The 26,713-nt window shown below is 37.8% G+C and overlaps 1 protein-coding gene across 3 annotated transcripts; it reads right to left on the bottom strand.

The window, feature by feature from the left end:
- Positions 1 to 448: 448 nt before the first annotated feature.
- On the bottom strand, positions 449 to 26,621 carry C13H2orf42 (chromosome 13 C2orf42 homolog). Of its 3 annotated transcripts, XM_033125483.1 has the most exons (11): positions 26,565 to 26,593; positions 21,002 to 21,297; positions 18,611 to 18,892; positions 17,375 to 18,209; positions 15,522 to 15,632; positions 13,482 to 13,586; positions 11,725 to 11,829; positions 9,155 to 9,262; positions 7,766 to 7,866; positions 5,676 to 5,838; positions 454 to 1,130 (listed from the first exon to the last, which is right to left on the bottom strand). In XM_033125483.1, exons 4-11 carry the CDS (start codon positions 18,195 to 18,197, stop codon positions 922 to 924), a joined length of 1,725 nt encoding a protein of 574 aa, XP_032981374.1. In that variant the 5' UTR covers positions 18,198 to 18,209; positions 18,611 to 18,892; positions 21,002 to 21,297; positions 26,565 to 26,593; the 3' UTR covers positions 454 to 921. The 3 variants fall into 3 exon arrangements, with proteins under 3 accessions (XP_032981375.1, XP_032981374.1, XP_032981373.1); XM_033125482.1 differs by lacking the exon at positions 21,002 to 21,297 and having other exon boundaries at positions 26,565 to 26,621; XM_033125484.1 differs by lacking the exons at positions 9,155 to 9,262; positions 21,002 to 21,297 and having other exon boundaries at positions 449 to 1,130; positions 26,565 to 26,621.
- Positions 26,622 to 26,713: the final 92 nt, after the last annotated feature.

Here is a 26,713-nt window from a genome sequence, read left to right as displayed (position 1 = left end):
TGTTTCCAGCAAGATACTTAACCTGAGATGCTCTTTCTTTAACTTTATAAAAGAAAGGGTAATGCCTACACTCAACGAATAATAAGGACTAAGTGAGAAAAATGGTAAGTAGAAATGTAAATAAAAGTACATGGTACATAGTAGACATATAGGAAATGTTCATTCCCTTCTTTCCTCCTTGAAAACAAGCTTCCACTTCTGTGTCTTTCAGTATCTCCATTCTCTGGTAAATGAACTCAGAAGTAGGAATTGAATTTTACCAGATGTTAAACTTTTTGGAGAATAAGGAAGGAAATAAATATCCAATGAATAATCAATTACAAGCATTAGGTTGACTTGTCAATATTCCCTTGACACCTGGACCTCTTTTTCCTATTTCATTATCACCTAAATCCCGCCCCCCCAAAAAAAACATTTATAATTTTATAATCAGGCCAACATGAGATATAATTTGGAAAAATTAGTGACACTGTGCTTTATTTGATAACAGAATAAAATGGCATGACTGGAACTCTGCCAGGATAGTCTTTTAACATTTTTCCCTAACCTGGGTGTTGTTAATTTTCCAACATTGTTACTGTAAGGCAGGGTACTACTAACTAGAGAATTAGAAAAAGGTTGAAAGAAATTCTAAAGGTGAGTCCTTTAAGAAGGAAAATGAGCTGGTTTTCTTTTTGTTCCTTTAAAAACTCTAACCAGAAATACCACCCCATTTATAATGAAGACTACACAGCAGCACCAAAAAGGCCATTTACAAGAAGAGTTTTTCTTCAACAGAATCCACTTGAATGCGTTGAGAAATTGCATCTTAGCTAAAAGCAGTTCAGTAAGGAACAGGGCCATCTAAGTACCTAACCAGTATTTAAAGTTGTCAAGGGGTGAGGATGTGCAAATTTAGCAACAAAAGGCTTTTGTTTTGCCTTAAGGGAAAGTGATGGTGGTTAAAGGGGCCAGTTCCAAGGACTGGTCCAAGGGGGGCCGCTGGTCTTGGTACTCTGCCACATGCCCATTCCGGTGGTGACCGTACTCAAACTTGATCCGCAGCTCACCAATCTTGGACTGGGGAAGGATATCTGGGATCCACTCAATGATGAAAGGTGTTGGCTCCTTTTGATCTGGTGAAGTGTTGCCTGAAGACCAAAAAAAAAAAAAACAGTAACACTGATTAGTACAATTCAAAAATTTGAGTCTGGGGCTGGCCAGGTGGCTCAGCTGGTTGGAGTGCCACGCGGCTGGTGGCCAGTGTGAGTGGCTCGCAGCCATCGTGAGCTGCCATGGGCTGCCGTAGGCTGCTGTGTGCTGCCGTGAGCTGCAGTGGGCTGCTGTGTGCTGCTGTGGGCTACCGTGTGCTGCCATGAGCGGCCGGTGGCCAGCGTGAGTGGCCGGCGGCCAGTGTGAGTGGCCGGCAGCCGGCAAGAGCTGCCATGAGCTGCTGTGAGCGGCCGACCGGCGACTGACTGCCTCTGCTGGGTGGAGTGCAAGGCACAGAATACCAGTAGGGGCCAGGGAGCTGTGTCCTACACAACTAGACTGAGAAACAGCAGCTTGAACCGGAGTGGGGTGGGGGGAGAGATGGAAGAATGGGGAAAAAATATTTGAGTCTGGACAGATCTTACTCTGTTCAGGAATAAAAAAGGTAAAGAAAAAGAAGTTAAAAAAACAACAACAAAACTATATGTGAGCAAAAAGGCAGGGAAAAACAATGAGAAGACCAAGGGAATGGAAAAATGATTACTGCTGTATCTATCCAAAAGAAAATTTGAGGGAACTGTCTGGCATCCCCAAATAAAATAAGACCCAGACTTTATGACAATTGGGCCAAAAGAATAATAAGGAGAGCCCAGACTGAGAGGAAAGGACAGTTGTATCAGATTAAAAGGGTGATTTGCAAGAGAAGGTCAAGCAAGTTTCAAGGAAACCATGAAGAAACAGGATTAAAATCTACGTGGTTCTAAAACATATTACAAATCCTTAATAATCAAAAGTGTGGTACTGGCATATGTCTAGACAGATTAAAAGAACAAAACAGAAAGATCCAAACAGAATAAAAATTTAGCATAAGTTAAAGGCAGTATTTTCAATTAGTAAAAAAAATACAAGTAAGTGTTTCTGGGCAAGGAGGAATCTTTTCTTCCTCCTGCTGAGATCATAAAGTAGTACTACTTCCTGTCAGAGATGCAAAGTACATCTCTTTCTGTTGGGGTCAGTAGTGTACACTAAGTGACACGTGCCTGAGAGTTCTCTCTCTAGCCTCCCAAATCCATTTAAAATGAAATTTATTAATTTCCACAACATAATTTAAATTTTGGATGTAAATAGATGAATTCCGGGAAAAATATAAATTATCAAAACTGACAAATGAAAAGATACAAACCATGAGTTCAAATGAAAATCAGAAGACACTGAACAGATTTTAGAGAATTACCTGCAAGAAAGGGTTAGGTCCAGAGAATACATTCTTTCAAACTTTCATGGAATGGACATTTTCCTAAGCTACTTAATTTGATCCAAAGCTTTCCAAAGTCATTTTCTATATAACTAATACCAAAACCCAAAAAAGACAGCCTCAAAAAAAACCAAAGTAGACAGCTATCATTATAAATAATCAAAAACCTTAAATAAAACATTGGCAAATACAACCTATATATATAAAAAGAAAAAAGATCAAGTAGGATTTATTCCAGAAATAAAAGACTATTTTTTATACGATTATTTTGAACACAATTTGTTTTATAAGATTATTTTTAATATAATTCGTTGCACGCGGGTCAAAAGACAAACCTCAAAGGATGATAAAAAGGCATTTCATAAAATTTAATTTTAGTTCCTAAGTAAATGCTTAATAAACTTTTAATAAACTAAGAATATATGTTGTTACAATCATAAAAAAAAATTATCTGAAAACAATCACCAATAGCCTACTATTTCATAGTGAAACATAGAGCAGCTTTTCCCATAAAAATATTCTATGAGATGATAATGGTATTCCCCTGAAAAGTTTTCACTGGTCAAGTAAGTTTGGGAAAACTTAGAATAAATAAAGTTCAACAGGTATTTTTATTTCAGGATCTTTTTAATATGCAAATTTATAGAATGAATTTCTAAGAGAGATAAGTTATATTCTAAGACACTACTCCCTACTGTCTCCCTACTCCAATTCTTAACATTTTCTGAGATCTGAGTGTATCTTAAAACCAGGGCAGTTTTCATATGGCAGTTTCTTTTCCCACCAAAAAACTAAATTGACTGAGCATCTTAAAATCGAGGGTCTTAGAATCAAAGAAATATGATATGTAGCATTTCTCAAATGCTACACTTATTTGACCATGGAATGCTTTGTTCACAGAATACTTACCACCATCTCTTCTTCTTCCAGACAAACGTAGAAAATGCTACATTGGAGGAGTTTGGGTATAGTCTAAAATGATAATCATGGCTGCTAGCTTTACTATTATTTATTGTTGCTCTTGAAATACTAGCTAATTTAACAAGAATAAAAAACAATATATAAACGTTTGATAGGAAACAAAATAATGATTATTTTTCAGGTGATATAACTGATTTCCCAGAAAACACAGGGAAACACCTATTATCACTAGTAGAAGTTCACTAAGGGGGCCAACTTGATAGTAAGTATACTACATCAAGAGCTTTCCATACATGGGCAATAAGAAGTTAGAAACATGATAAATATCCTAGTCAACAAGAGCAGGAAAAAATATACGTAGAAATATAGTCACAAGAATTCCACAAAATAATTATACATTCTAAATTTCTCCAAAAAGAGGAAGTACACAACTAGAGAAATGAAAGAGGCCTGCTAGATAGATCACAACGCTAAGGTACTTAAAATTACGGCTGGCATTTATTCATTCTTCATTCAACAAGTCTTTATTGAGTGCCTATGATGGACCAGGCACTGTGCTATCTCGGGGTACAGTGATGAACAAGAGGGACATAGTTCACTGCCCTGGAAGAGAGCTTATGGTCTAGTCAGTGAAAAGAGAGGTGCATGTTAGATGGCTAGGAGTGTAGGCTCTGGAGTTCACAACTGCCTGAGGTTGAAGTCCAGCCCCACCACTTACTAGCTGTGTAACTGAGCAAGTAGACTGCACCCATCTTCACCTCAGTTTATTCATCTGTAAATAGGGTTCACAGAATCTACTGTTGATGAATTAATACATTGTAAATCACTTAATACCTGGCACAGAGTAGGTGCTCACTGAGTGCTAATAGTTACAGCTGTCATTATTATGATTAAATTATTGTACAAATACTTCAGTATTTGTATAATATAAAAATAATATATTTTTATTTAATATAATATTGTAAAAACAAAATATTATTTTATTAAAAAATAACAAAGAAAAAGCAATTCATCAAATATAAAAGACATACGAAAAGTTCACTCTCATAATATTGAAGATAATGCAAATTAAAAGAGTGACATAATGTTTTTTGCCTATCAAATTAACAAAGATTAAAACCAAAAAACTTTTCTCATACGTGGCTAGCAGAGTAAATTACATAAATATTACAATCTTTCTGGAGAGCAGTGTGACAAAAACAATCAAAGCCCTAAAAATATATACAACCTTTGTCCCTCCAATTTTACGTTTAGGAATTTATCCCAAAGAATATCCTAAATAAGTTAGGAAATAATTAAGGACATAATAGTTTTATCTAAAAGGAAGTTAATTCTAAAAGGAAGCACTGTTTATGAAAGCAAAAAGTTTGAAACAACCTAGAGGATTGACTAGAGTGAGGTACTTTAATGAATGAATTTTATGCAGCTGTTAAAAATGTTGTATTCACAATAGCCAAAAGGTAGAAGCAACCCAAGTGTCCATCGACAGATGAATGGATAAACAAAATGTGGTGTATACATATAATGGAATATTATTCAGCCTTAAAAAGAAAGAGATTTTCACACATGCTACAACATGGATATTGAAGACATTATGCTACGTGAAATAACTAAAAGGACAAATATTGTATGATTCTACTTACATGAGGTACCCAGAGTAGCAAATTAAAAGAGACATTGAGTAGAATGGTAGTTGACAGGGGCTACCTAGGAGGAAGTGGAATGTTTAATGGGTATTGTCAAGTTTCAGTTGAGAAAGATGAAAAAGTTCTAGATATGGATGGTGGTGATGGCTGCACAACAGTGTGGATGCACTTAATGCCAGAGAACTTGAAAATGGTTAAAATGGTCAATTTTATATTACGTATATTTTATAAGAATAAAAACATTTAAAAATAAAGTTGAAGCTAGACATGGAAAGCTGTTCATGATATATTTTTAAGCGAAAGAAAGCTGAGGGAGGATCCCATGTTTTAGAAACTTCATGCACAGAAGAGCCTGAAAGGGTATACACCGAAATCTTAATGGTGATGTTGTCTGTGGTGGGCGGGATTACAGGTGGTTTTAATTTTTCATCTTTATGAACTCTATGATTTCTCTATAATAAACATGCATTACTTCTAGAAGGTTATTTTTAAAGCACTGGCTCAAATGAAACAAACTTTATGAAACTTTGTTTCATAATTACCTTTATAAGATAACAAACGTGCCTTCTTTGTTTAAGGTCAAGATCCAAAGTCTAGGACAATGTATTGCACATGGGTGACCCTCACAGGAAGATGCACTACTGAAACCACCAATCACTTACCAACTTTGAGAAAAGTTTTTAGTTCCAAGGGTCGCAGCACTGGTTGCTTTTCTATACGACCGTAGGTTTCTGCTATGCTCTCTACTTCCACTTTAGGGCATTTAAACAGCTCGTAAGTCCCATCCCGGTTCTGGATAAAACTACGGGTAATTTCCAAGGGCATCTAGACATGGAGACAATACCAAGAAAGGTGAGAAAGGAAAAACTTTAAAAGTAGACAAACACTTGTATGAGAATAGATCTTTCACACATGCATTCTTCCTTATTAAACACATTCAAATTAATTAAAACTTCCCCTTTTATTTCCAAGTAAATTCTGTTAACAAATTTGCTTTTTCTCCCTTACATCATTCATAGATTTCCTTTTTTTCTCTGTAACTTTAATTTGAACCCCGGCCAAACCATACTGAACTGAACCCCTAACATCTTCATGGCTATACGACTGCTACTGGCATAGACCTGCTCTAAAATTGGTTTTATTCCTTCCCCTACTGCTCTGCTAGAAGCATTCTTCTACTAAAAACACCTACAGCTGACCTCACATCCTGTGTGCTTCACACCATCCTTGGGACTGTGCCAGAGAGAACTTGAACTGAGTTTTGTCTTTGCCACTAAACATCAAGGTGAGCTTCTCATAGCCTGTCTCTCCTCTGCAAATTCAGTAATACCAATGCGTGAATGAGGTAATACAGGTAAATAATGCCCAAGAGACAGAAGCTCCATGGTTATTAGCTCTCTTCCCTCACGTGACTTTGCTCTGGGTTGCTCATTGCCTTTCTAAATACCACTTGTTCCAAGCTAGAAGCTGCCGGTGTGATATTCTGCATTTAAAGAAGTTCCTCAAAGTCTTTAGTGCTAATATAGGCTTTTTCTAAGGCTCACATGTAAGTTCTATAGCTATTATAGAATTTATTCTTTTGCTGGACATACTACCAATGCCTTGAAGTTAAGTTAATCTTAATACATCAAATTATACATGCTAAATTTTCTACCATGTTCCATTATTGTAAGAAGGGAAAATCCTCAAATTTTCAGGATCTACTTAAAGAATGTTTAAAAATATCTAATATTTCTCCTATGAAAAAGAACACAAATTAACTAAGGGTCATTACTCTAATGAGAACTAAATTGCAGTTTGGGGAGGAGCGTTTAATTGTACTGGACCCACTGACTTCACAAACAGTATATCATCTCAAATTATTTAAATATGAAGTGTGATCACAAAATATGGTGAATGTTTAAATAAAAACAATTTAGTACAGTAAAAGACACGTTGCCATTAATCCCCCTCAGAATACTCCCACTCACTTTGAATACACTTATCCCATCATTCTTGCCACTTTCTGAAGCAGTTCTGGAAGTCCTCTTTCATGAGTGTCTTTGGTTGCGATGTTGTGGCTGCTTTGATGTCCTGAATCGATTCAACATGTTTTCCTTTCATGGTCATTCTGACTTTGGGGAAGAGCCAGAAGTTGCATGGTGCCAGATCCGGTGAATAAAGTGGATGAGGACACACCGTAATGTTTTTGTTTGACAGAAATTGCCGTACCAGAAGCGAAGTGTGACACAGAGCTGTCATGATGGAGGATAAAGTAAAGACACTCATAAAAGAGGACTTCCAGAACTGCTCCAGAAAGTGGAAAGAACGATGGGACAAGTGTGTTCGAAGTGAGGCGAAGTATTTAGAGGGGGATTAATGGCAATGTGTCTTTTACTGAGATAAATTTTTAAAAATTTAAACGTTCACCATAGTTTTTGATCACACCTCATACTTACTAGCTGCCTGCCAGTTAATCTAGGGCTCACCATAGGTAATAGGGGATCATTATTTAATTTACAAGAAAAATCATTCCTGCTTTCTGATCCCAAAGACAAAGAAAAAGGATACTCTAATTTAAGATACTTTTTCAAGCTATAGGGAATACCCACTATAATCAGAGTCAGCAGTATAAAGCCATGAATATTTCTGAATAATCTCAGTATGGAAAAAAAGGAATTCTCTTTGGTATCTATAATTCAAGGAACTGGTGCAAACATACTTCCCACACTTGTTTTCCTCTCTTCCCACTATTATAGAAATGAACTCTTACCTCAGGGGTATCTAAGATTTGTTTAACTTGCAGGATATTAGTGATATGCCAGGTATACTTGGAAAAAGTTCCCAGTGGCAAGGCATCTTTTCGAACAAAAGCTTCAATGTAAAAAAGAAGACAAAATTAGCCTATCAAAAAATAACATTCTTTCACTATTTGTTACCCAGTTTCTAGAGAGTTCAGTGCAGTGCTTATTCTTTCCTTATAGAATCTCAGCACATTTAAAAAAGAAATTCTAGAGTCAAAAATCTAATAGGGTTTGGCAGAAATGTGACAAATCAAATGATAAGAATTTACGCTATATAGTCTCTGATACTTCTTTGACATGCTACTTATTTTTCGTACCTTACAAATTTGTTTCTTTGTTTGGTAAAGCTACACACACAGGACTCCATTATAAAACAGCTTCTCACAACCTCTTACAACTTTAGATATATCAGAGGTGAAATCATAGTCCTTAAAATAATTACATGTGGTTTAAGTCTGCTAACATGGTTGCCAATCCATTGCCCTACCTGCAGGATTATAAAGTGGTTCCACTGAAAGCCTGCAAAACTAGTTAAGAGATGGGTTAAAATTAATGCAGTAGGCCTGAAGTTTAAACGGGAATAAAGAATCAACACTGCCTCAGAAGCCAGATAAATAAACTGTGAAGACAAAGATTTTCATAGCCCTAAACATAGTGATTCACAGCTTGCACTATTCAAAAATAGAATTAAACCTCAAACAGTCCCATTGTGCTATTGTATCGTCAAATAACAACTTACTGAAGAAACAGCATTGATTTCTAGCTGTAGTTACTCTTGTGCTATTTGGTACTGAGCAATCCTTTTTTCCTCCTTTTTCTCCCTTATTTCCTTATACTACCTAATAAGTATTTTGAGATCTCTAGTAGAAATATGTTATATAACATCCAAGAAATAAGTATCAAAATAATGTAACGATAGAGTGTTGCAAGCCTAAGAATTACTCTAAAAATAAAATCTTCATCAAAAATTGGGAATTATGAAAAATAAGTTTTAGTTTTTGATACATACTGTAATAGGCTTCCAAGAAGCCAGCCTAAGTAACAACTGGAGCCTGCAATGCTTTTGTTGAAATTGGTGCATAGCTAGACAATATCAAACTTCTTGGTGGACATCTTCATTGCACTTCATTGTTGTTCTTACAAGTCTGCACTTTCTGAATTGTTCCATTAACTTACCCTGGCGTAAGTATGGGGCCTTTGAAGAGTGTGATCACTATTCCAAAGCTGATTGGCTCAGGCTTCATGCTCTCAGCATGTGACTAGAAGTCCTACTCCTGAAAATTCCACACAAAATTTCCAAGCCTAATTCTCTAAGATCAAGACATCTGTTGCTATTCCTGATGAGAAAAATCCCGTACCTGTGGTGGAGTTGGGAAGCCGTTTTTTTGTACTTCCTATAGATATTCTCTGTTGCAGGGCATCAAAAAAGGACTGAGGAATGTGGAACACCAGAGGCTCTGGTTTGCCTTTAGGAAATAAGAAGAAACTCTTTTAAAGAAACTCAGTGGACTTTCTGATGTGTCGGGACAGGTGGAAGAAATGGAACTGAGGGACAGTGGAGACTAAAATTACCACTGAGATGGCTTTCATACAGAGGCAAAAGGGACGCTTTGATTGACCTTTAAGAGTCAAGCACTGTCATCAGCCCTGCTCTTTTTTTTAAGCCCTACTCTTGATCCCTTGAGATCATAAAAAGTATAGCAGATCCTTGTCATTCACCAAGGATAACTTTTCAAATCCTCAATTTTGTAAACAACAACAAAACACAGACTTTTCCCTTGAAAGGTTATATGAAATGACATGAGAACAATGAGGCTGAGTTGAGATGGCAAACTTGATTCATTCCCTCTTACTACCCCCAGGCACTTGCTGTCTGCATTTGGGTCTAAGTGAAGTAACTGCACGCTCTTCTCTCAGATGGTCAGGACCCTGAATGCCAGAGACCTGCAAAATTTGGACACTATTTATCCAATAAACATCAGTCTTTCTTTCTGAATGTGATCTCAAGGCAGGCAAAATGTTTGAAAATACTTAACAAACCTCTTAAAGTAACTTATAAGACACTAGGTGAACAAAAAGTTAATAGAAAGTGTTCAAGGGAGGGGTGGAAAGAGTTCTGAGTTTTCCTTAAAAACTCTGCAGAAGGGGCTACCTAGCCCCAGCAGAGGGAAAACATCCAGAATCACATGGATAAACATACAACTTAAAGAATGTCTCTTAAAGACTTTTAAAGACAGTTCAGATACTTTTTTGAAACAAAGTGGAAGCCAAGAAAAATTAAAATGGAAGGTTTTCTAGAATTCCACAGAGAGACATTACCTTCTTTCAATTGACTTTACCTTACTTTATTGAATGTAGAATGTCAATAACAAAACTGTCACTGTTTTTGAGGCGCTAAAATATTAATATTGGGGTGGTTTACAGAAGTCACTATGCAAAGGAATTCTAAAAATCTTTCATCTTGAAACTAGATTATGGGATATATACAGAGACCATTATAGCTCTGAAAGAAGCACTAACTCACCAGAACTCAGCTGATGGGATGCCAGAGCTTAGGTTACAAATTCATCTTGAAAAGCCCTCATCAAAGAGACTCACAGTCCAGCAGAGAGCTGACGGTGACAGGACAAAGGTGCCGGTAATGGTGATGGGGACGGGGGGTGTAGGAACAGGATGGACAAGGGCCACAGGGCGAAGCAAACCTTATTGTCAAGGTTCTATTTTCTGTTTTGGGAGGTGGGTTAGTAGGTATTCATTATATTATTTCAAACAATAAATACAAAATTTTTAAAGAAAAGAAAAACATAGATTCTCTCTTTAATCTTCCTTAGCTTATTTTATTTTTCTAAAACGTAAGTTTTGAAGTTTTATTTATTCTGAATTAATACAAATAAAACTAAGCATCCATTTTAAGGCCTCCATTCCTGTCCCTTTTCTCACCATGAAGTTGTAACTGTTCTAATCCTTCAAAACTTCTTTTTACTGAATGTCGTCATCAAGCTACTATTCAGTGTGGGGTACTGTATTTTTTAAGTGATATTCATAAATTGCACCATATTCAGCAAAGAATATCAAAATGATATGAGGTCTATAAATATGCCATGAGGAGTGTTTGAAGACCTAAGATGTATCACTTGAAAAAGGGGAGACCTGTCCCCCCGGCAGGGCAATGGATGTGTGTGCAGTGGCAGGGACTGTTACTTGGAAACAGGAACCGCCCTATTCCATGTGGCTAGAGTGCAGAACTAGAACCAACAGGAAGAACTCGAAGCAAACATGTCCACTTAGCATAAGGAAGACCTTCCTCACGGCCATCACTGTCCAACGATGTTATGATCTACCTCAAAAAGCAGTGAGCTCCTCATCACTGGACAAAGCCTGGAAAACCATCCATCAAGGATGCTTTTCAGGCGATGGGCAAGGACTGGCTGAACGGTCCACTTCTGAAATTGCTGAGGTTCCATGAGGCTATCACAATCACACCAACAGCCAGCCTGTGTTCTCCAATCTTCCTTAGCATGTCTATGTAATATTATAACTATTTCAGTCTCAGATGTTTACATGTTCTCTAAACATTCTCCCTCCTTGCTTCGATTTTAAGTTTGATAGAATGATTTTCTAAGGCTTTGGTATCTCCCTCCACACAGACACACAGACACACACACACACCCCCCCAAGACCAAAGCTATCTACCTTTATTTATTATTTGCTGCGTTTTTCCTCTTCCATCTCTAAATTCATTTTGCTGATCCTGCATTTAAATTATGTAATTATTCCTTTCTTTCACTTAGATTTCTATTTTTTTTGTGGCCCAAGACACTCTGTGGAGTCAAGCCTAGTTACTTGTTCTATCAAAACTGAACTACAGCACAATTACTTTAATTTCTCCTATTATCAGCAACAGCCCTGTTGGGTGACCAATACTTACCATCAAACTGATAGTGCATGGTTTGATGGATGCGTTCTGTGACACTGGCCAGCCAGTCTTGGAAGGATAAGGTTACTTGTGCCTCATCTAACAGCTGACCACAGGCTGACAAAAAGAACAACTCTTTAATAACTTTTACCTGTTCTTACAGAATAAATAGTTAGTTGAAGTTTGAAAAAGCTAAGGAGTTTGTACAGATAAAAAAAGAGCAAGAAGCTAAAATTCAAAGAAATTAACTGAAATGGGAGATTGTAGGTTGTGTTTTTTTTTAAGAATCTATTTAGGAAAAAAGAAATTAAAAGCTCTGAGATACTAAAAAGCTCGAGATTAGTAACTACAGAAAGTTTGCAGCCTTTCAACACTAATGTATAATGGCTACTACAATGTGTAAGGAGTGTTAAAAAAAGGTTGATCCCCAAATGTCCAAGCTTAACTTTTCTCAGTAGAAAAGTGATATATGTTATGTTCAAATTAAGTCATTCTGTTTCATAAATTCAGCCTGATAGTCATGCTATTGCTTTTAGGTATGTTTTCAAACTTCACAGACTTTGGAGAACAGACTATATGAAGTATGATCAAATAACACGGTGAATGTTTAAATGAAAAAAAATGTATTACAGTAAACACATTGCCATTAATCCCCCTCAAAATAACTCCCTCTCACTTCAAACACACTTATCCCATTGTTTTTGCCACTTTCTGAAGCAGTTCTGGAAGTCCTCTTTCGTGAGGGTCTTTAGTTGCTCTGTCGTGGCTGCCTCGATGTCCTGAATCATTTTGACTTCGGGGAAGAGCCAGAAGTTGCACGGTGCCATATCTGGTGAATAAGGTGGATGGGGACACACCATAATTTTTTTATTTGATAGAAAATGCCATACCAGAAGCGATGTATGACACAGAGCCTTTCTGTTGTGATCACAAACTATGGTGAATGCTGCTGCCTTTCTATTCAATGGAAAGGCCGGGATCTTCAATACAGCAAGCAGCACGTCAAACCTTAGTAACAGTGTGTGACAAATTTCAACTTGTTCAGTATAGTCAGTTGGGTGTGAGCTACGGTTGAGAGGTCAATGCTCTGTGTCACAAATTGCTTATGGCATATGGCAATTTCTGTCAAATAAAAACATTATGGTGTGTCCTCATCCACCTATTCACCGGATCTGCCACCGTGTGACTTCTGGTTCTTCCCCAAAGTCAAAATGATTCAGGACATCGAGGCAGCCATGACAGAGCAACTAAAGACACTCAGGAAGAGGACTTCCAGAACTGCCTCAGAAAGTGGCAAGAACGATGGGATAAGTATGTTTGAAGTGAGGGGGAGTATTCTAAGGGAGATTAATGGCAATGTGTCTTTTACTGTAATTTTAAAATTTAAACATTTACCATAGTTTTGGATCATACCCCATATTTGTCTTTCTCAACAAATATTTATCACTGAATAATTATAAAACATGTTCCTTCTTCAACTTTAAATCTCCTTACTAACCGCAGGTGGGTAATAAGAGGAAAAAACCGTACAAAATACCTGCTGCCAAAACATGTAATTTTTGTTGCATTTGTTATTTAAAAGACACAGTTTGGTTTTGAGCATGATTTAACACCAGTGGGACAGGACAGATGTCAACCTGAGAGCCTACTAGTGTTTATCTTAGCACTCCCTGGGGAACAATATGCAACGTTTCTTTGGATTTATCGCTTTTAGCTTCTTTCGGATGATTTTTCACCTCTTTAACCTATTCGGGGGCAGGGAAACTTACCCTGCCTTTTTAATGAAGAAGCAACCACAGGCTTTTTCAGGCCACTTTTCCTTAGATTACTGCTCACTGCATCTTGAGGCAACAGTGAACTATTCGTCTGTGCACCTAAACCACAAATCATTAGTTTTTAATAACATGTCTATAGAATATAAAACGATTTGTATTAATTTCTGAAGAGTCTAAAACATATAAAAAGTCTTTGCTCCAGTTTCTAGAAGGAATTAGCATTAGCCTTCATACATAACATTTTAAGTTTCTGAAGCTCTCTATAGGATATTGCGGGAGAACCAGAATTAAAAGGAAAAAATTCACCCACTGCTCCCACCTCTCAAACAATCACTATTAATTTTCTGGTGAACTATCTTCCATTTTTTCTATGAATAGATTGTTTTTGCTGGTTTTGTGATTTTTAAGTAGCTGTGATTTACAAGGACTGCCAGATTTAGCCAAAGTTTTTTAAAAATTTCAAACAAATGAATACTTTTTTAGCATAAGTATGTTCCAAATATTGCATGGAAGATACTTATACTAAATAAATATTCATTGTTTATCTGAAAGTCAAGTTTGAGCATTCTGTAGTTCATCTGGCTACCTGAGTGTTCTAAACATTTCTCCAAGTCGTTTCTAATTTTTCAATATTATAAGTGACCATAAAATGAGCACCTCTGGACAAAATGCTTTTCCTGTACCAAGGATTATTTCCTTAAAAAAGATTATTTAGAAGTGGACTATTGTGTCAAAGGGTAGGAACTTTGTTTTTTGAATTTCAAGTTTTCCTGGAAAAGACTAATACATAAACATTTAAAAACACCCTATTTTGCATTGCTGCCAGAATCACCTCTTCAAAACACAAAAATGACCACGTCACTTTGTTTCTTTGTTTCAATTTCCTAACTCCAAAGCTCCTGTGTATGACCACCTGATTCACCCCCAGCAACACTCCCTATGGGTAGGAACATTTTGAAGGCTCTTAACAGATACTGCAAACTATTTTTACAAATGATTATGGCAATTTATACTACACCAGCCATGTTGGAGAGCACACATTTCACCTTTGCCTGTGGTCTCATCATTTAAAAAAATCTTTGCTAATTTGGTAGCAAAAAGCATCTTATTTTAATTTTGTATTTCTAAAACGTTTACATTTCTCTGTTCACTAGTGAGTTTGGCCCACATCTGTGGACCAGGTATTATTTTCTTTTTGTTGAGAGTCTAGGTCTTTTGACACTTATCTACTAGGGTACTTCAGCATTTTCATATTGATTTAGATGAGTCCTTAACTGACACTGCTATTATTTGAATAAAATTTGTGTGTATGTATGTGTGTTTGTGTGTGTGTGTGTGTATGTGTGTATATATATATATATATATATATATATATATATATATAATTTACACACATATATGTGGTACCATATGCCGAAAATGCAAGTAACAATCTATATTCCTAAATTAGTGTAGAAAATATAATTAACCATTGTCCCAAGTTCTTTAAAACACTCTATGGATGAAAACCTCATAACACTGTCCAATAGCAGGTTAAGGTGTACCCTGTTTCCCCGAAAATAAGACCTAGCCGGACAATCAGCTCTAATGCATATTTTGGAGCAAAAAAAATATAAGACCCAGTATTACATTATATATTAATTATATGTTATGTTATGTTATGTTAAAGAGCAGATCTTATATTATAGTAAAATAAGACTGGGTCTTATATTAATTTTTGCTCCAAAAGACGCATTAGAGCTGATTGTCCGGCAAGGTCTTAATTTCGGGGAAACACAATAAGACTAGTCTGAATGTTTAAGGGATGAACAAATATATTCAGTAATAAGAGTGGAATTTGGTTGGATCTTGTATTTGGCCAGTAAAACCAACTCTTAGCTTGACTGGACAAAGAATCATCAGTAGAGTGTAAAACTTTGTCAGGGAAAAGAAAACACCATAACAACTATTTCTTATAACTGATGAGATTCAGTGAAACACATAAAACACAGTAAAAGAATCTCTAAAAATAACGTGAACCAAACATCTTCTCACCAGATATTTCATCCTTTTTCCTCTTCTTTGCCTTAGAGGCAGTAGACTCACAAGTTGATACTGTTGATTCTGAATGGCAACCCAACTGAGGCACAATAATCTCTTTAAGACCTAAAATATAACAGATTTCTGAATTATTAATACTATCTATGCATGGGCCTCTATGTAGAGAAAAATTAATTTATAAAAATCCAAATGCTCAAACAACAGAGTAATTACCTACATTAAAATAAGTTCCTTTGAAATGCAAATCAAAACCACAATGAGATACCTCACACCTGTTAGGTCTATTATCAATAAGAAATAACAAGTGTTGGAGAGGATGTGAAGAAAAAGGAATCTTCATACACTGCTGGTGGGAATGTAAACTGGCAAAGCCAGTATGGAAAACAATATGTAGGTGCCTCAAAAAATTAAGACTAGAGCTACTATATGACCCAGCAATCCCTTTTCTGGGTATCTACCGGAAAAATTTGAAAACATTTATTCATAAAGATATATGTACCCCTATGTTCATTACAGCATTACTCATGGTAGCAAAGACATATAAACAACGTAAGAGTCCTTTAATGAATGATTGCATAAAGAAAATGTGGTACATATATTCAATGGAATACTACTCAGTCATAAGAAAAATTGAAATACTGCCACTTGCGAGAACATGGATGGATTTTGAGAGCATCATGCTAAGCGAAATAAGTCAGACGTAAAAGGACAAGAGCCATATGATTTCACACATACTGTGTTTCCCCGAAACTAAGACCTAGCCGGACCATCAGCTCTAAAGCGTCTGGTGGAGCAAAAATTAATATAAGACCCGGTCTTAATTATAGTAAAATAAGACCGGGTCTTATATTAATTTTTGCTCCACCAGACGCTTTAGAGCTGATGGTCCGGCTAGGTCTTAGTTTCGGGGAAACACAGTATGTGGAATATAAAATAGAAAGCAACAAACGAACAAATAAAATAAACTCAGACACAGACAACAGTTTGAAGGTTACCAGAAAGGAAGGGGGGTGGTGGGAAGATGAAGAGGGTAAAGGGGAATCAAATATATGGTGACAGAGGGAGACCAGACTACGGGTAGTGAGCACACAATGCAATATACACGATGTATTATAGAATTGTACACTTGAAACTTATATGTTATTAACAAGTGTCACCCCAATAAATTTAATTTAAAAAGAGAGACTGTGGACCTGTTAAAAAAAGTTTCTTTAAAGAACAGCCCAAAACATGTTTTTATTCACAGAACATTAACTTGATAGGAGGTGCTACAGAGAAATGTAAAACTAAAAAGTTGGGAGCTGCTGCCAACTAAAGTTACTACGAGATGAAAATAAAAAGCGTCTACAAGATAAAAACATGTTAACAACAACAAAAGACTTGATGTAGAAACTTTTAAAGGTCTTCTTTTGAGCAAGGTGTGTGTTTTCCCCATCTTCAGAGATAAGAAACAAGCAAACAAGCCAAAATAAAAGAGAATTTTTTTGTTCTTTGTTTTTATTAACATAGGGCATCTGTGGAAGAGTAAAATAAAAAATCAAAGCAAAGCTAGCTATGCCAGATTCACTGTCTCAATGAAAATGTCTGAGTCTCTTGATCATTAATTTCAACCAACCAACCAATCAACCAACCAATCAACCAACCAACCAACCAACCAACCAACCAACCAACCAACCAACCAACCAACCTTTATGTAAGTGCTGACTGGGATTAAAAGAAGGAATGCCTTTCATTTGAATTATCTAGCAACTGCTTCTGAAGGTTGCTAGTATAATCTCCAAATGCCATCAGTGGAATTCTTTCATTGCCATTTTAGAAAAACAGAGTGTGTCAACCATACCACCTACCGCTGGAATCAAAATTTAGGAAGTCTGAGAATTCCTGAGCCAATGTCTCGTCACTGGCAAAAGCACAGATACAAGCAAAGAAATGAATGCATCTCTGGGCTGCCTCATCCTTGGAGGCATTCGACTTGTGCGATTTCAGAGTCTGGCAGGAGCAGAAGAAACGGCGCTCAGGCAAGCTTTTGGCACTGATTTTCTGCACAAAGGACGTATGCAAATACCCCAAACTATGCTTCTGGCTTGCCTTGCATTTCACCACCAAAATGTTTTTAGTAATTCTCTGTACAAGGGGACCTGTGGGTTCTGTGGCCAACTGCCAGATGGTTTGCTTGGTTTCTGGGGAGGCCTGCATTGCATTCAGAACCGAGCTCTTCAAAGTCAGAGGGGTGGCCTCGGCCTGGCAGTTCACTGCCAGCTTGATGTGCTGGCACTGGTTTTCCACAACGCCCTGGGTGGCAGCTTTCAGGCATGAGGGGACATAACACCGTCCAGAGCTCAGCTGAGTGAAGATCGTCCCATCTGCTGTGTGGATGGTCGTCTCTGAAACACCTAGCTCCACAAAGCATCGGTAATCGGGGCCCCGGTCTCTTTGCCGTACTGAGTAGACCTGCAGATCGGAGCCTGTTATGATTTTGACAGCTTCAACACTAGGCTGTTTCCGTGCACCATAACGGAATATGGTTCCACATGTCTTGTTCTTACAGCTCAATCCCCGTGTTCCATTGTATGTGCCGCATCGGGGACATTTTCTGATTCCCCTCAATGTGGCCTTTCCCAAATCAGATAAGAAGGCTGGGACTTTAGTCCTTAGAGAGTTTGGTTCCATTTTCACAGGCCCCTGGAAAAGGCAATAAGCCCATCAGCATGAGTACATACACACACACACACACATACACACACACACACACACACAGTTAAAATCACTTTTGATTTTTAGTAGAGTGAAATGTAAAGAAGCTATCCACTATTTTCAAACTGTACCTTCAAACAGACCATCAATTTAAATCCTCAAACAAAATAAAAGTGAAGGAAACATTGCCTTTCATATCTCTATATATTTTAAAATATCCTAATGGAACAACTAAAGCATTTCTCTAGGTTCAATCCTGTTCTACACAACCCTAAATCAGTTAACCTAATCTTTACATACACAGTGTTCAACTTGAGCAAGGACTGGAGAATGGGAAAGGTGAGTTCTTTCCCTTCCACCATTCCTCACAGAACCCACCCCAGTCCTACCTGTATCAGCTACCAGAGCATCCGGGAAACAGTGTAACCTAAATTCGTAAGACCTAAAAGGTATTTCATTAGTTTGTGATGATCACAGAGGACAGGCGAAGACATAATCATTTACAGAGTGATTGTTACTGCTTAACCCAAAGTCTTCTGAATTTTGAACTCCATGATATAATAATGCAGACATTCTGCATCCTCCTTCTTGGCCAGCCAATGGCAAAGCTTCTGCCCAGTGTTTCACAGACAAAGAAGATTCCCAACGCTCTAAGTGGAGATGTTGGCAGTCTATAAGTAAAACAAGAAAACATATTAAAGTTATACAATGACAGAATGATTCTTTCCTCTCAGAATAGGAATGTAAGTCTTTCACAAATATTTGAGAAATATTTCACAGAAACTAGCATAGAAGGGTTGCTTTGTTCACACAGGGAGTTGTCAAGAACACCTAGAGCCATGGTATATAATTGGTCAAACACTCCTCCTTCCTAATAGTAATGAATAATATTTTTAGAGAGCTTTATGCTTTTCCAAGTGCTTTCTCATTATTATTTCATTTGAACCTCACAATATTATAATAGTATCTTTTTTTTTAAATTATGAGTACCGTTGTTTTTTTAAACTTTTATTTCTTTTTAAGTGTGTTTTTCCAGGACCCATCAGCTCCAAGTCAAGTAGTTGTTTCAATCTAGTTGTGGAGGGCGCAACTCACAGTGGCCCATGTGGAGATCGAACTGGCAACCTTGTTGTTAAGAGCACCGCGCTCTAACCAATCGAGCTAACCGGCTGCCCCTATAATAATATCTTATTTGAGCCTAACAGCCATCGTTTTTCAGATGAAAATTAAAAAGTAATTTGCCTGAGGTAACCCAGCAAATTTAGCAATGTGGTTTCCACTAACCCAGTGTTTGCTAAAAAGAGTGTGAACCTCTGCTTTTGATTTCCCACCAGTATTATGAAAAATTTCAAACATAAATAGAATCATACAGTAAACCTCCATATACTCACCCACTCTTCTACAATTAACATTTTACTGTATTTGCTTTAATACATATCTATGTATCCTTCTCCAGCCATCAATCCCTTTTATACTTTGATGCATATCAAAGTTGCAGACAGTTGCATGCATATTATTAACATACAAAGTTCAATATTTTTAAAGCTTTTTAAAAAAGTAATCTGCTTGTGATTTTGAAATAGGTTGCTGGCATTACTTTCTCCCCTTGACTCCAAGGGAGGGTCTTGATAAAATATTTTCCCTCCACACCTTCTATAGTCCAGTGATTAAAAAACAGAAAAGTACAAAAGAAGAGTCTAAGAATACCCACCTTTACATTGGTGCTATGAACTAATCCTCCAACTGTAATATTTGCTGAGTATCTACTGAGTAAATAAATCTTTGTGAAATATGATCTATAGCAGGGTTTCTCTATCTTGGCACTATTGATATTTAGGGCTGTGTAATTCATGGTTGTATTTTAGAATAGAGTCTGACCATTATTTCTAGTTTTCTTAAAAATTTATTTGGGTACAGGATAAGATTTTATTGGGAGAAAAAGGTACTACTTCTAAAAATGTTTGAAAAATACATCAGTGATTTTAAACGTGAACAAGGGGAGGGGATCCAAATAATTTTAATTGATACACTAATTTACTAATTTTTAAATTATACAATGTAAAAGGAAAGTTAAGGGCAAAAATGGTCATTAAAAATATCTTATTCATCCTGTCTCATTTTCTATACTCAAATAAATTCCAGGCAGATAAGTACAAAAGGTGGAACTGTTAAGAGAGTAGAATTAAAAAGCGGAGAGGGGAGCAGCCCGATGGCTCAGTTGGTTAGAGCACAAGCTCTTAACAACAAGGTTGCCAGTTCAATTCCCGCATGGGATGGTGGGCTGCGCCCCCTGCAACTAAGATTGAAAAAACAGAGCCTGGACTTGGAGCTGAGCTGCGCCCTCCACAACTAGATTGAAGGACAATGACTTGGAGCGGATGGGCCCTGGAAAAACACACTTCCCCAATATTCCCCAATTAAAAAAAAAAAAGGGTTGGGGAATTTAAGAACATATTTTTTCAGGATATCAGAATGAGGATGGCCTAAATGACACAAAACCCAGAATTCATAAAATACTGATTAATTTTTTTCCTGACTGTACCAGTGTTCAATAAAAATATCTCTTTATTGAGGTATATTTTTACATACCATAAAACTCACCCGTTTTAAGTGTACAATTCAATGATATTTATTAAATGTACAGAGTTAGACACCCATCACTACAATTCAGTTTTAGAATACTTCCATCACCCCCCAAAAGAGCTCTCTTGATGTTTGCAGTCAATCACCATCCTACCCTCAGGCAATCACTAATCTGCTGTTTATCTCTGTAGATTTACCTTTTCTGGACATTTCATTTAGATGAAATCATACTATAGCTGGTCCTTTGTGTCTGGCTTCTTTCACTCAACATAATGTTTTCAAGGTTCAACTACATTGTAGCATGTATCTGTACTTCATTCCTTTATATTGCTGACTAGTATTCCATCCTATGGATGTATCATTTTGTTTATCCATTCACCAGCTGACAGATGTTTGGATTGTTTCCAAGTTTGGGCTAGTATGAACACTGCTGCTAACATTAACATGCAGGTCTTTGTGTAGACAACTGTCTTCCTTTCTCATGGGCAGATACCTAGAAGTGGAATCACTGGGTCATATGGCAAGTTTCTGTTTAATTCTTTAAAAAACTGCCAAACTGGCTGTACCATCTTACATTCACACCAGCAGCATAAAAGTGTTTCTGTCTCTCCACTTCCTGGTTAACACGTTATTGTCTTCTTGATTATAGCCATTTGATTAGAGTGGGTGTGAAGTGATATCTTATTATGGTTTTAACTCGCATTTCTCTAATGAATAATAATGTTGAACAATATTTCACATGCTTACTTAGTCATGTGTTTATCTCTTTGGGGAAATAGCTATTCAAATATTTTATCCATTTTAAAATTAAAATTGATGATATTTATTATATAAAAACGAAAATTTTCTGCACGGAAGGGCCAGGCCAGTGGCTCAGGCAGTTGGAGCTCCGTGCTCCTAATGCCGAAGGCTGCCGGTTCGATTCCCACATGGGCCAGTGGGCTCTCAACCACAAGGTTGCCGCTTTGATTCCTCGACTCCCGCAAGGGATGGTGGGCAGCGCCCCCTGCAACTAACAACGGCAACTGGACCTGGAGCTGGGCTGCGCCCTCCACCACTAAGATTGAAAAAACAACTTGACTTGGAAAAAGTCCTGGAAGTACACAGTGTTCCCCAATAAAGTCCTGTTCTCCTTCCCCAATAAAATCTTTAAAAAATATATTTTTTTTCTGCATGGAAATAAGTACCATAGCTAAGTCCAAAGATGAAAACAAACTGAGCAACACAAGCACTTCGAGACTTATACATGAAAACTACAAAACATCATTGAAAGAAATTAAAGACCTAAAAAATGAAAGATATCTCATGTTCACAGATCAGAAGACTTAATATTGTTAAGATGGCACTACTCTCCAAATTGATCTACAGATAAAATGTAATCCCTATCAAAATCCCAGGGGCCTTTAAAAAAAAAAAAAGAAAGAAACTAACAAGATGATCCTAAAATTCATATGGAAATGCAAAGGACCTGGAAAAGCCAGAACAATCTTGAGAAAGATGAACAAAGTAGGACTCACACTTTCTGATTTCAAAACTTACTATAAAGCAAATTAGGACAATGTGGACAGAGAAGGATAAATACTGTATGATATCACTTCTGTGTAGAATCGAAAAAAGCTGAACTCACAGAAACAGAGAATGGCATGGTGCTTGCCAACGGCTGAGGGTGGGTGGTTGGTGGTGGGAGAAATGGGGAGATGTTAGTAAAAAACTTCCAGTTATAAGATGAGTAAGTTCTAGGCATCTAATGTACAGCATGGTGATTATAGTTAATAATACTGTATTACATACTTGAAAGTTGCTGAGAGTAGATCTTAAATATTCTCATCACACAAAAAGAAATGGCAATTATGTGACATGATGGAGGTGTTAGCTAAGGCTATGGTAGTAATCATTTAGCAACATATAAGTGTATCAAATCAACACAATTTTCACCGTAAACTTATACAGTGTTATACATCAATTATATCTCAATAAAGCTGAGGAAAAAAGATAATGTGGTACTGGCATAAAGATAGACATACAGATCAATGGAACAGAACTGAGAGTTCAGAAATAACCCCTCATATTTATGATCACTTGATTTTCCATAGTGATGCCAAGATCATTTAATGGGGAAAGAATTGTCCTATTAACAAATGGTGCTGGGACAGTTGGGTATACACTGCAAAAGAATGAAGTTGGACCTTTACCTCACACTGTATACAAAAATTAACTCAAATGGATCATAGACATAAATGTTAAGAGATAAAATTATAAAACTCTTAGAAGAAAACAGGAGTAAATCTCATGACCTTAGATTAGGCAATGGTCTCTTAGATATGACACCAAAAGCACATGTGAGAAAGAAAAAAATAGAAAAATTGGACTTCATAAAAATTAAAAAAGCATTTGTGTTCAAAGCACACCATTAAGAAAGTGAAAAGACAATCCACAGAATGGGAGAAAATATTTGCAAGTCATGTATATGAGAAGGGACTTGTATCCAGAATATATAAAGAACTCTTACAATCAAGTCAACAATAAAAAGACAAATAACCCAATTTAAAAATGGGCAAAGGAAAAAAAACAAAAAACAAACAAATGAATAAATAAAAATGGGCAAAGGATCTGAATGGATATTTCTCCAAAGATATACAAATAGCTGATAAGCACATGAAAAGATGTTCAATATCATGTCATTAGGGAAACGCAAATCAAACCCACAATGAGATGCCACTTCACAAGCACTAAGATGACTAAAAAAGACAGATAATAACAAGTGTTGACATGAATACAGAAAAATTAGGATGCTCATCTGTTGTTGATGGTATTGTTAACATGGCACAGGCACTTTGGAAAACTGGTGGTTCCTCAAAATGTTAAAGAGAGTTACCATACAATTTCCAAGAGAACATATGCCCAAGGGAATTGAAACATACAAAAATTTGTACATGAATGTTCATAGTATTATTCATAATAGTCAGAAAGTAGAATTGATCCAAATGTCTATGAACTGATGAATGGATAAACAAAATATGGTATATCCATACAATGGAATATTATTTGGCCATAAAAGAGAATAAAGTTCTGATACATGGTACAACATGGATAAATGAACCTTGAAATATTATGCTAAGTAAGAGAAGCCAGACACAAAAAGCTACACATTGTATGATTCCATTTAAATGTAATATCCAGAATAGGCAAATGCAGAAAGTAGATCAGTGGTTGTCAGGGGCTGGAGGTAAAGGGGGGGTTGGAGTGACTGCTAATGGGTATGAGGTTACTTTTTGGGGTGATGAAAGGTTATCCTACTCTGAATATACTAAAATCGCTGAATTATAACACTTTAAAGGGGAGAATTTTATGTGATGTGAATTACATTTCAATAAAGCTGTCATTAAAAATAGAAGAGGGACGGCCAGATAGCTCAGTCAGTTAAGAGTGTGAGCTCTGAAAACAGGGTTGCTGGTTGGAGTCCCACATGGGCCAGTGAGGCGCCCTCCACAACTAGACTGAAGACCGCAAGCTGCCGCTGAGCCTCTGGAAGGACGGCCGGATGGCTCAGTTGGTTAGAGCGCGAGCTCTCAACAACAAGGTTGCCATCAATTCCTGCATGGGATGGTGGGCTGCGCCCCCTGCAACTAAAGATTGAAAAAACAGAGCCTGGACTTGGAGCTGAGCTGCGCCCTCCACAACCAGACTGAAGGACAACGACTTGGAGCTGATGGACCCTGGAAAAACACACTGTTCCCCAAGAAAAAAAATAAATAAATCAAAAAAATTAGAAAAGGGCCGGCACGGTGGCTCAGGCGGTTGGAGCTCCGTGCTCCTAACATGGAAGGCTGCGGGTTCAATTCCCACATGGGCCAGTGGGCTCTCAACCACAAGGTTGCCGGTTCGACTCCTCGACTCCCACAAGGGATGGTGGGCGCGGCCCCTTGCAACTAAGATTGAACACGGCACCTTGACCTGAGCTGCCGCTGAGCTCCCGGATGGCTCAGTTGGTTGGATCATGGGCTCTCAACCACAAGGTTGACGGTTTGACTCCCGCAATGGATGGTGGGCTGTGCCTTCTGCGACTAACAACAGGTACTGGACCTGGAAATGAGTTGTGCCCTACACAACTAAGATTGAAAGGACAACTTGACTTGGAAATCCCAATAAAGTCCTGTTCCCCTTCCCCAATAAAAATCTTTTTAAAAAATTTTAAAAAATGCAAATGACAAAGAGCTGGTTTCCTAAGAGTTTTTATAAATCAGTAATAATAATAAAAAAGCCCACTAGAAAAAATATGCAAAGGGCATGCAAAGACAGCTTATGAAAAAGAAAAAATTATTTTAAACATCCAAAATTCAACCTTACAATAAGAGGTAAATTAAAACACGACAATACTTATGTGGAGAAATAGGCACTGTACATTGTAGGTGGGCATGTAAAGTGCAACATCCCTCTTTAAAGGCATGTAAATAAATGTAAAAAACATATTTTGATTTAGCAATTCCACTTTTAAGATTTCATGGGTTATGTTCTCACATGTACACAAATTATGTACAGGGATACTCCACCTAGGGTTACCCATACTTGCACAGGAATAGAAGCAGTCTAAGAGCTGACTAAATTATGGTGTAACCATACAATATGCCAATACAAAACTACTAAAAAGAATCAGACAGGTCTATATGTATTGATAAGGAACAAGTATCAAGATACCCTGTGGAGTGAAAAAAGATGAAGTACTTCATGTAGGATACTCTTAATTTAAAAAAAGACGGGGAGATACATGCACACACATACACACAGAATAATCTCTATTGTCTCAGAAGAAGTGATTTGGGAAATAGAAAGTGGGAGACTTACATTTTATTGTTCTGTAATATTTGAATTTTAAACATGTACTAGTCACTAGATTCTATATTGAATGCATATGCAAACAAGTAACACAACTTGTACAGAACCTGTATTTGAATCCTGCCTGTAAAAGGGAGTCCTGAGCACAACGGTGTAAAGGGACAGGTGCTGGAAGAGCTAACCTATGTATGAATGCTCCCTGGACGTAGTGGGTTTTCATGGAGCTACTACTTGGCTGAAGAGCTATAACGTTTGGCGATGCTGTTTAATGTGAACAAGTGAAGCAGTCAGCAGAGAACATAATGTACTAACGTTTACTGAGTACAAGTATTTACTCATGCATTGCTCACCGTGATCAGACAGAGGTACTATTTTATTTTACGCATCTTTAGGGATGAAGAAATGGCCTTAGTGAGAGTAATGATTTGGTGAATGTCTCACAGCCAGCTCCCGATAACCTAACGTGAGTTTGGAATCTGCAGGATTCCTTGTCAAACCACAAGTAAGGAAGGGGGAGGCCTAGAAGCCAGAACGCTCGAATCCTGGTCCAGGGTGCGTCCATTAGCTCTACGCGGTCGCACCCCGCAGAGTCCACAGGGGCAAAGCGGAAATACGTGTGGGGACCGGGACTGCGGAACGCGCATCTCCGGCCTGGCTTCCGGGACCCCGCCCGCCCCCAGACACATCACACGGGACCTGCTTCCCGGCATCCTCCCCGCGCGACGGCTCACTTCCGGTCCTAAGTAGGCCCAAGCAGAAGCATCACCTGGCAGACAGCCTGCTCCACGGATACGCTCTCCGTCGGGATTCCCGGCTCTACACCCTTGTCCCACCACCAACCCCGCCTTCTGTCAACACGTCCTCCTTACCTGCCCTGCGCCCCCCCGCCCCGCGGCCCCAGGGCCCCAAGCTGATGACCGCCCTCACCTCCTCTCTCTTCGCCTGCTGCAGTCTTTTACAAACGCGGCCAAACTATTCGCTGTAACGACAGTCGTTATTGGTCAGGGCCGCCCACGCGCGGCGAGTGCCCGCCCACCTCAGCTCGCGTTGTCTGATGGGAGTTGTAGTTTCGTACT

Source organism: Rhinolophus ferrumequinum, chromosome 13 (genome assembly GCF_004115265.2).
Source record: "Rhinolophus ferrumequinum isolate MPI-CBG mRhiFer1 chromosome 13, mRhiFer1_v1.p, whole genome shotgun sequence".
Taxonomy (NCBI): domain Eukaryota; kingdom Metazoa; phylum Chordata; class Mammalia; order Chiroptera; family Rhinolophidae; genus Rhinolophus; species Rhinolophus ferrumequinum.
The sequence above is the reverse complement of the archived record's forward strand: the minus strand, read 5'-3'. Positions and strand labels throughout refer to the sequence as shown.